This window comes from Callithrix jacchus, chromosome 9 (genome assembly GCF_049354715.1).
Source record: "Callithrix jacchus isolate 240 chromosome 9, calJac240_pri, whole genome shotgun sequence".
NCBI classification, from domain to species: Eukaryota; Metazoa; Chordata; class Mammalia; order Primates; family Cebidae; genus Callithrix; species Callithrix jacchus.
This window is the reverse complement of record NC_133510.1, coordinates 109204895-109216275: the sequence shown is the minus strand read 5'-3', so window position 1 is coordinate 109216275 and position 11381 is coordinate 109204895. Positions and strand designations below refer to the sequence as shown.

At 40.5% G+C, this 11381-nt stretch overlaps 1 protein-coding gene across 4 annotated transcripts in view; it reads right to left on the bottom strand.

Annotated features, from left to right (window-relative positions):
- Positions 1 to 200: 200 nt before the first annotated feature.
- TCP11L2 (t-complex 11 like 2) overlaps positions 201 to 11381 on the bottom strand; it is a 50608-nt gene continuing 39427 nt past the window's right edge. For 3 of the 4 annotated variants that reach the window (XM_035257464.3, XM_078337177.1, XM_002752938.6), the window contains exons 9-10: positions 7635 to 7807; positions 201 to 1334 (exon numbers count right to left, since the gene is read on the bottom strand). In XM_035257464.3, the coding sequence (XP_035113355.1) occupies positions 1090 to 1334; positions 7635 to 7807 (418 nt within the window). In that variant the 3' untranslated portion in view covers positions 201 to 1089. Of the gene's footprint in view, positions 1335 to 4504; positions 4636 to 7634; positions 7808 to 11381 lie in introns of those variants that run through there. The other variant, XM_078337178.1, reaches the window with a different exon arrangement.

The window sequence follows — 11381 nt, the reverse complement described above, 5'->3', positions numbered from 1 at the left end:
GGCAGAGGCTGCAGTGAGCCGAGATTGTGCCATTGCTCTCCAGCCTGGGCGACAGAGTGAGACTCCATCTGAAAAAAAGAGAATGGCAAATGATAATGATCCTTTCAAGAGCATCTTGGTCATAACATGGTAAAGCTTTCATCAGCACAAAAGACATCTGCTAGTTAGGTTATATAGGTAAGAAATCCGAAGTTTAACTGTTTCTTTTTTTGATACAAACTTCATAGAGAATGGGATCTCATTTTATCATTGACTTCCTTTCTTCTTACAAGTAAACCAATTCAAACAAGTCCTGCCTCACATAAAAATATTAAACTCTTATATATAAACCTTATCAATGGCCTGAGAAATGCAAGAACATTCACTAAGAGATTTGTGCAAAAATTGTCTTTCTTGGAGAGCAGGCTAAATTGTAAGAAGAAACAAAACTCTAGAATAATTTTAGAAGGCAGCTGTTTCTATTTTCACTAAACAAGGAAGTTTTTATCTAAAGTTTGTATATAGCATAAAAATGTACTTAATACATTTACATTCTAAATAAATACTAACCAATGGTATTATAAAATGTGGTTTGGTACATTTGTGGAATCTGAGGACTTACTATGTAAGTTTCTATTAACAGATTAATAAAATGTAACTGTTCATTTCAAATACAATTATGTTACTTCACATCATTTATAACATCAATTCCCTTGGTTATTCTCACAAACTTCAACCTTTTAAGGAGTTGTACCAAAATTAAAAATCATTAGGTTTGATAATGACAAGTGAGAAAACAACTCCTTATGGGTTGAATGTCATACGCCAAATATAAGTGGTTAAGAAAACATTTAAAAGTATTATATAGGTAATATAATTAATTATAAATTGTTTTCTGTTCATTATGTCTGTTTTAAACTTGAAAACGATGCACACATAGAGTCTATGTGATGTGTGTCTTCTGTAATGCTAATATTACCCATTACACAGATTTGGGCTAATACTGCACCACAGTACTGAGAGTGTGCTGGATCTATAATGCCATTAATGGAAGTGGACTGGATACAAAAGTGCTGGATTTCCAATCTCTCATCCAATGTCAGTTCTTCTTTAGTTATTAGGAGGTGAAGCATCTGCCTTCCCCTTGGATTCCTCACTGAAGAGTAGTTTTCGAAGTATATTTGCATAAAATGGTCCATAGACTTGTTTGTTGAGATTCACAATGTTTGCATATTGAGAGCCCAGGGCTTCTAGCTCCTGCTGAATGACAGCTAGGCCTCCTGGCATAGGAGGCATGCATTTTTGAGGGCTTGGAAGACAAAGTAGGCTTTTCATGTAAAGCTTAATTCGTTTATCTGAGGAGAAAAAAGATATCGTTATCTGTCCATTATTAAAGCACATAAATTTTAAAAACAGGAACAATAATTGTAGTAGATTGACTGCAGTGTTTCCAATTCTTTACCCCTCCCTGCACCCATCCCCTTTCCAAGGTAGCTTTGCAGCTCCTCCTATCAAAGGCTGGAGTGTGTTTCCCCATCCTTTTTTTTTTTCTGAGACTGAGTTTCACTCTTGTTACCTAGGCTGGAGTGCAATGGCGCTATCCCAGCCCACTGCAACCTCCACCTCCTGGGTTCAGGAGATTCTTCTGCCTCAACCTCCCAAATAGCTGGGATTACAGGTGCCCACCCCAATGCCTGGCTAATTTTTTGTATTTTTAGTAGAGAAGGGGTTTCACCATGTTGTCCAGGCTGGTCTCAAACTCCTGACCTTAGGTGATCCACCCACCTCGGCCTCCCAAAGTGCTGGGATTACAAGGGTGAGCCACCATGCCCTCCCTCCCCATCCTTTTTATCTGGGCTGACACTGTGACTTACTTTGGCCAATACAGAATGCGGTGGAAATGCCAGAGCACCAGTTTCATGCCTTAGCCTCAAGAGGCGTGGTTCATGTCCACTTTCTACCTACCACCGCCATGAGAATAAGCCTGGGCTTGCTGGAGGATGAGAGAACAAGAAGAGGTAACCCCAGCTGTTTCATCTGAGGCCATCCTAGACTGGCCTATAGCCAACCAACATTCAAATATCTGAAAGAGTCTAGCCAGGATCAGCAAAGCTTCCATCCTGAACCACTACTGACCTACAAATACATTAGTGAGTTCAGCAAGAACAAAAGAGCCACCTGGCCAACTCACAGACTAGTGAGTAATAATAAATGCTTATTTTCTTTTTAAGCTCAAGAATTTTGTGGTATTTTGTTATGCAGCAATAGCTGACTGATAAAAAATGCAGAGCCCTTGTTGGGGGGAATCTTTTATAAAAGTCAATCCTAAATGTTCATGACTGTAATTCACTAATCACTAAAGTTTAGTGAGTTTACAAAATGGGGACTGAAGAAGGCAAATAAAGGTGACTTAAGCCTGGGCAACAGAGAGACGTCAAACATGTGCTGTAGCTGGAACCTGAGCAACGCCATTTCATAAAAGACAAAAGCTGTTTTCCGAAAATAAGTTACCCCATTCTCCTCACAATGACGGCTAACCTTGGCTTCTGTAAATAAGTCTGCTAGTTTACTCTGCAGAATGAGAAGAGGTAAAGCTGCTTACCTTCTCTTATCGGTAACTGCCAGAGTTGCTAGCCTTTGCTTACCGGTAATAACCAGAATAAGCAGCCCAAGATAACTCCATCCTGGCTCCTGCAACCTGTAATAAGTAACTGAGATCTGTACCCCTACCCAGATAATGTATAAACTAATGTTTATCTTGACTTCTGTAAACCACTTAAGTAACAATCGGAATGACAAAAGTCCCCTGGCCCTTGGAATGTCCGGAGCCCCCCTCACCCTTATCTTGGCCCAGAAGGTGATTTAAAGAATCCACTAGCCCTCGAAATGTCTGAAGCCTTTCATCCCCATCCCCACTCCTCACCCCCACTCCCAAGGTGGTTTTACGGGTATAAAAAGGTCTTGTCACCCTTCTTTCTCTGCCACGGGTTGGAGAGACATGAGTCCTCCGTGGTCGCCGGCAATAAACCCTGCAATTTGGCATATCTTTGTCTTGGTGTTGACTTTCTATGCTCCGTCCAGTATAACATAATGAATTAAAACTAAATAAATTACAGGTCACTTCACACATGGCCATTGTAAACTGGCATTGCCAGTCTGGCCCATGCAGTGTCTTTTTTTAATAGAAGCCATTTCAAATTAGAAGCTTTCACATAGAAATCCGTATTACTCGTTTGTCTTGAAAAATCTAGAGATGTGGCAACCTTGGGGACCCAAATTACCACATGGCAAGGGGGACCACATATCTAGCTTTCCCCAGGACAGTTGAAATTTACACCTGTTGTTCTGGCATAATTTTTAAAAGAGACATTCAAAAGTACCCTGGTTGAACAATAAATTGCATGGCGCCAGGAACAGTGTGGCTCACACCTGTAGTCCCAACACTTTGGGAGGCCAAGGTGAGAGGATCAATTGAGTCCAGGAGTTCAAGACCAGCCTGGGCAATATAGTGAGACTTCATCTCTACAAAAATAAAAAAAAAAAACTTAAAGATTAGCCAGGCATGGTGGTGTGTGCCTGTAGTCCCAGCTACTTAGGAGGCTGAGTTGAGAGGACTGCCAGAGCTCGTAAATTTGAGGCTGCAGTGAGCTGTGATCATGTCACTGCACTCCAGCCTGGACAACGGAGGGAGACCCCATCTCAAACATAAGTAATTAATTAACACTAAAATTACAGGTCAATTTACACATGGCTAAGAATCAGGAGACACTGAGGAAGGGCCACCCCAACTAGCATACCACCTTTCCTGCTTCATTGCTTCAATGTATCTGAGTTTGATACGAGGCTACAATAGCATGGGACAACTATGAATAATACTAGACAGAAAAGACCTGCTACAGCTCATGCTGCTCCGAGGGCTTTCTTTGGCTTTGGGAACAGAAACCTCACCAATAAGAAGGTTTACTAAGGAAAACACACTGCATTAAATATGGACAACTAGGATACTATTGAATTCTTATTGCTAAAGAATGCTCACAAAAATCATACATTCCAGCTAGGTCTGACCTAGAACTTAGTTTCCAATGTCCATGTCTTAGAATTCTTTCCTTTTACTAGAATGTGCTTCCATCTCAACTCAACTCTGCCCAGAGTCAGAGGCATCCTTCAACGTCATGCTGAAAGTTACCTCCTTTCTGTGACTTTCCTTAGCATCTGTTACCAGACTACCATGCCATATTATTGCCAGTTGAGAAAGTGTCTCTTTCCCTTCTTGGATAGTGGACTCGCTGAGAGTGAGGGTTATATCTTTTTTATCTTTATATTCTTGGGCTGCCCTGTGACAGACACATTGTTAATGCTGACTAAACTTAAGTGAGAATGGACTAGAAAGAGTCTATAGAGATAAATAACAAACTGAAAACTGTGGCAGCCAGGGGAAAATGGGGACTGAAGAAAGCAAACAAAGGTGACTTAAGCCTTTTCTGTAATTTTTTTTTTAATAGACAGGGTCTCCATCTGTTACCCAGGATCATCTCTAACTCCTGGCCTCAAGCTGTCCTCCTGCTTCAGCCTCCCAAAGTGCTCGGATGACAGGCATAAGCCACCATGCCTGGCCTTTGTCTGTAATTTTTCCAAGGGGAAATTATTCTGTATCACCTGTGGAATTGAAATTACTTGTTAAAAGTGTAGATGGCAGTAGGCATGCAAATAATTTACATAGCAGGTAATCCATAATTTTTACTTAGCATGTATTTGAAAGAAAAATCTCTTTCTAATATTTTTTCAAAAGGTTAAGAACTGTAATGGGAATTGGGGATTGTAATCCTCTCAGTAAATAAATAGTGCATCAACTGAGAATAAAAGAAAGCAGACTATGGGTACCCTGAGCAGAGGAAAACCATGGCCAACACTGATCAGGCCCTTCTCATGTTCCAGGAATCTCTCTGTTTGATTTATTCTAACTCCTCTGCAGGCATACATTTAGAGTTAACTGGGTACTACTTTTCCTTTAGACTAGTTCCCTGACCCTCAGAGGCTCAGGTCTATATCATCACAGATATGATTCAAACACTTTCCCATAAGAAGATTTAAAGAATGAAACTCTTTCAAAATTGTTATTATGCTAACAAGTGGTTCTGTCTCTTCTGCCTCTTCTGCAGATGAGTCCGTTTTTAGGCAAAGGCTAAAGTGACAAGAGTGTTTTTCCAGTTAAGAGCAGCCAAAAGGAGTCCCTGCCAAAGGCGTGTCCTTGGCTTCCAAAGTCAAAGGAGGGACACTCAAGTGAGTCATTTAAGTTGCTAGGGCAACAGTACTTTGAATGAGATGAAAAATGCTTTCCATTTGCAAAAGGACAGGAAAGTTGGACTGGGGAAAGCTGGGTGGACAAAAGTTGCTTTACCAGATTTTAAGAGGCATCTCCTGGCCCTCAGCTTCCCTCTTCCTTCTGACACTGCAAGCATTGCCCTTATCCAAAGGAAAGGCACAGAGTACACTCTGACACTCTGGTCACTCTGCCAGCAAGCAGCAGGGCTCCAGCTTTCAGTGAAGTGCCAGTCAGAGCAGTTAAGAACATGAGCTCTGTAGTCAGACAGGCGGGGGAAGAATCCCTACTCTGCCCTCAGCTCATTATGGGACTTTGAGTGAGAGTTATTTAACCTCTCCAAGCCTCCTATGCATTCACCCATTTCACAAATGTTTATTAATTTTTTTTTTTTTTGAGACAGAGTTTGGCTCTTGTTGCCCAGGCTGGAGTGCAATGGTGAGATCTCAGCTCACCACAGCCTCCACCTCCCAGGTTCAAGCGATTATCCTACTTCAGCCTCCCAAGTAGCTGGGATTACAGGCATGTACCACCAAGCCCGGCTAATTTTTTATTTTTAGCAGAGACAGGGTTTCTCCATATTGGTCAGGCTGGTCTTGAACTCCCAACCTCAGGTGATCCACCCGCCTTGGCCTCCCAAATTGCTGGGATTATGAGCCACCACTCCTGGCCCATATTTATTAAATATTATGTGTGGGTGCAGGATTGCACAAGAATATAGCAGTGAATAAATATGCACCCCGTCCTCATGAGACCCGCATACTACTGGGGATATGGTAGTATGTTGCAGAGACTGCTACATAGAGTCTCAGTCCCCATTCTATCCCTCTGCCTCCTAGAACACAATCTCTCAGGTTTGACCTGTTCAGCTGGGGATGACATGCATGCCAGCATGTGAAGGTATATAGACAGGGGCTTAGACACAGGCGGCAGTGGTCATGCTCTGTTTGTTATTGTTATCAGCTGTCTCCTCTTAGGAGTGGCCTCTCCAGCAGCCCACAATGTTGTACACACCAACACTATCCTTTTCTGGGGGCAAAGCGGAAGACTTGAGCCACTAAAGTTGCCTGTATGGCCTGGATCCCCAGAATTCCATGTCTCCAGGGATAAGGATAAAAAACACTGTTTGAAAGCCCCAAACAAATAATAAAATGTATTTGTATTCTTAGGGAAGTAAATTTTGAAAACTTGCAGATCAGTCCTAGAAGGTTAGTGCATTCTAATTCTACACTCTTCTACTTTTGGTTTTCATCCTTCAACCTCTGTAGCAGACAACTGCTTTGTACCACACAGCAGCCTCTCCCCTTCCTAGGGCCTCCATACTCTGATTTTGTTTGGGGGTAACCATCTCCTCCCTGTTCTCTTCCCTGGCTCCAGGAGGTAAATACTGTCTCAGGGTTAACTTTTTCCCCCTCAGGCCACCATGACTAATTCAAGAATGGGACATGAACCACAGTCAGGCTAACTGGAGCCACTGAGACTCAATGATGGGGGGTCACTGTTTGAGCTAACAGGGAGGCAGATTCCCTGTTTTTCACTTGACTTAAATATGGAAAGTTGTGGGCTGGAGCTAAAGCCATATTGCTGTCACGAGAAAAGTCTGCCTCTGAAGGCAGCTGGCCTAGAAGAAGGCAGTGTTGAGACTTGGAGGCAGGAAAACTAGCACCAGTGACAGCTGCAACTCTCATTACGCTGTACCAGCAGACAGCCTTATCCCTGGTCTTTTCAATTAGATGAGAAAATATACGCTCATTTTGTTTAAGCTAGTTTAGAAGTTTAGATTCTTGTCACAGGTAACTGACAAAGTCCTAACTGATACATTATCTATTATCCCAACTCACCAACACAGCTTGACTTTGAGATAGTCAATTTCCTGGCCAACCGTTACAAAAAAAGCCTACCCACTATGTCACCCAGATCCACAGGCTTTTTAGTCTTTGTCTCTTTAAGCCTGACCAGGTTCCAGAGAGTTGCTCACAGCAGAACTGATATCTACCATCTGTTAACATACGGCCAGCTGGTTTGAATTACTGCACTGATCTACAATTTTAACATTACTCCTGCACTCTGTTATTCTCTTCATAAAATCTACTGGCTGAATAGATAAGATAGCAGGCCTTGAAACATCCCCCCTACCCCACGACACACAGAAGCAGCAATGAGTCCCAGACCTTTGGAAATATCAATATTTCTTTCTTTATATTTTCAATATTTATCCTCCAAAAGTGGGTAATGTGTTTAAGACCAAATTTTTACTGACTTAAGATCAGTCAAGATCAGCAAGTTAAAGCAAATTGGAATTGAAGCAGAAATCAATAAAAACATGAGGACTCACCAATCAAGGACCAGATAGGATTGTCCTCCTCTTCAATGTTTGAAAATTGACCTATGAGATTAGCTTGAATCTCAGCATTTAAAGTGGGTAAACCTCTTTCCATCAGGGTCTTGTTAATCTCAACACAAGTCTGAACACCAATAGAATTCAGGACTTCCTTCAAGTTAAAGGTCCTGTGAAACATAAAATGAAATTCCACCATGGAAAGTTTTTGTTCATCAGTTTATTTTTAAATATACTGACTTGTTTTAGCTGTCTACCAATTTTTTCTTAAACAATAATAGCCTCTATTAGAATGAACTTATAAAATAGTTACTCCTCCCAACCACCAACCTTCATATGTAGCAGATTTTTAAATGCTTAAAATCATTAAATTGTGTAGCAGTAATTAAATAGAAAAGCATAAGCAGAAAAGTGTGGTCTCTGAAAATGCACCTGCAAGCCCATTTTATATTGCAGGGCTATCAGAAAGGGACAGAAAACGCCAACTTACTTCGTAAAATAAACCCGTTGGTCTGAATGCATTCATTCACACATTTTTAAAAAATGTACTTGATAAAGGAAGTAGACTCAATTCATTTGTCTATGCTTGAGCAGTAAATCTACAACACCAATCAAAAACAACAAATGAAGATATTCAGAGGTCAAATACCTAAAACTCTTCGCTGATCATGACCAAAGATAATAAGCTCCTTCTCATTATTCAAGTAACTAATGAATAATCTTCAATATATAGAATCCATAAAGTTGTAAAGGTAATTAAAGACTGAGTTATTTAGTAGCTAAGGAAAAACAGGTCATCAGAAAAGGCTTTTGTTGAGGCTGGGCACAGTGGCTCACACCTGTAATATTCCAGAACTTTGGGAGGCCGAGGCGGGCAGATCACCTGAGGTCAGGAGTGGGAGATCAGCCTGACCAACATAGTGAAATCCCATCTCTACTAAAAATAGAAAAATTAGCTGGGTGTGGTGGTGCACGCCTGTAATCCCAGCTACTCAGGAGGCTGAGGCAGGAGAATCTCTTGAACCTGGGAGGCAGAGGTTGTAGTGAGCGGAGATTGTGCCACTGAAACTCCAGCCTGGGCGAGAGAGTGAGACTCCATCTCAAAAAAAAAAAAAGGCATTTATTGGGTCCACACTATTAGGGAATGATGATTGAAAATTCTATTTCACTATCCAGAAAGGGTCCTTAAGATAACTCCAAAATGGGAATTAAAGGATGTGAGAAGGGCTCAATGATAGGAAGCAGTGTAACACAGTGAGTTGGAAATAGGCTATGGTGTCATGTGGAGCTGGGTTCAAATCCTGGCTCTACCACTGAAATTGCTATGTGACTAATAATTAGCTCTTAGCAGATGGTCGGGCACATAGAAGAAGACGACAAAGAGAAAAATGGGTTATTATGTTTATCATCATTAACAGCAATAAGAAATAAGTTATTAGTGTTCTGCATTGATTGGAATTTGTTAAAAGCCCACACTGGACCTGACTTTGGAGTTCCGCAAACTCAAGGATAGACTGATAGTGTTAAGAATTTTATCTTCTGACTTTTTATCCACTACAAGCTAGTGCTCTAGCTTTTTCTTGCTTTTAATCAGTGAGTTCTTAGGCTAAAATAAGAAGCTGGCTAGCCATATGCAGAAAATTGATACTGGACCCCTTCCTTTCACCATATACAAAGATCAATACAAGACTTAACTATAAGACATTTAAAAACCCTAAAGGAAGATCCAGGAAATACTATTATGGACATAGGCCTTGGGAAAGATTTCACGATGAATTGTCCAAAAGCAAATGCAACAAAAACAAAAACAGACCAGTGGGACCTAATTAAACTGAAGAGCTTATTCATAGCAAAAGAAACCATCACAATGTAAACAGCCTACAGAATGGGAGAAAATATTTGCAAACTATGCATTTGACAAAGGTCTAATATCTAGAATCTATAAGGAACTTAAACACTCAACAAGCAAAAAACTACCTCATTAAAAAAAAGGACATGAACAGATACTTCTCAAAATAAGACATACATATAGCCAAAAAGCATCTGAAAAAATGCTCAACATCACTAATCATTAGAGAAATTAGAGAAATGCAAATCAAAACCACAGTAAGATATCATCTCATACCAGTCTGAATGGTTATTATTATTATTTTTTTGAGATGGAGTCTCACTCCATCACCCAGGCTGGAATACTGTGGCACACTCTTGACTCACCGGAACCTCCACCTCCCAGGTTCAAGCAATTTTCCTGCCTCACCTTCCCGAATAGCTGGGACTACAGGCATGCACCACCATGACCGGCTAATTTTTTTCTTTTTTGTATTTTTTGTAGAAACAGGGTTTCGCCATCTTGGGCAGGCTAGTCTTAAACTCCTGACCTCAAGTGATCTGCCCGACTTGGCTTCCCAGAATGCTAGCATTACAGGGGTGAACCACTGTGCCCAGCCTGAATAGCTATGATTAAAAAGTCAGAAAACAACAGATTCTGGCAAGGTTGCAGAGGAAGGAGAACACTTACACACTGCTGGTGGGAATGTAAACTAGTTCAGCCACTGTGGAACGCAGTTTGGAGATTTCTAAAAGAACTTAAAACAAAACTACCATTCGACTCGGCAATCCCATTACTAGGTTTATTCCCAAAGAAATAGAAATCGCTCCATCAAAAAGACACATGTACTCTTAGTTCATTGCAACACTATTCACAACAGCAAAGACATGGAATCAACCTAGATGCCCATCAATGGTGGACTGGATAAAGAAAATATGGTATATATACATCATGGAATACTATATAGCCATAAAAAGAATAAGATCATGTTCTTTTCAGCAACATGGGTAAAGATGGAAACCATTATCCTAAGTGAATTAATTCAGAAACAGAAAACAAAATACCACATGTTCTTGCTTATGAGTGGGAGCCAGACACTGAGTAAACATGGACATAAAGGGGAACAACAGATACCAGGGCCTACACTTAAAGGTGGAGGTGTGGGGGAGGAGGAGGGTTAAAACGAGCTATGCTCACTACCTGGGTGGTGAAATCACTGGTACACCAAACCCCAGCGATCCACAATTTATCCATGTAAAAAACCTGTACATGTGCCCCTGAACCTAAAATAAAAGTTGAAAAAGGGAAAAAAATTAAAAATCTATCAATAAATGAATAATCTTTCAGCTCTTAAAAAAAAGTTGTTTTAGCATAAGCCATACCTTCTATTCACAATGAGAAGGGAAAAACTCTTTCTAGTTTTCAAAATGCATCATCAAACCAAAATATAAATGACATCTTGGCCTACTATTTAGTATTATCCCTTTTGTATACTATGAATGCTATTGCCCTGTCCAAAATGAGGATAATTGAGAATTGACTGTATTTATTTCCTAACATGGGAAAAAATTAAAACAATAAAACAACCAGATAAAATTATACAGAGGATGATTTAATGCCTAGTTATTAATAGCTAGTATTTATTGAGTACATGTTATGTGCCAGACACCTGTACATGAATCATTTTAAATTCTCACAACTCCAAGGTAGATATTAATACAGTTATTATTCCCTTTTACAAGTGAGGAAGTCAGGCTCATAGTAATTTGAGAATGTATTCAAGTGTTCATAATAAGTCAATAGCAGAGCTGGGATTTAAACCCTGGTCTGTCTGACCCAAAAGCCTGTCTTCTTAGTAACCACTTCTGTACACTTATGGTAACATTTAAGCAGCACTGGGTGTTCTCTAAGGGCTT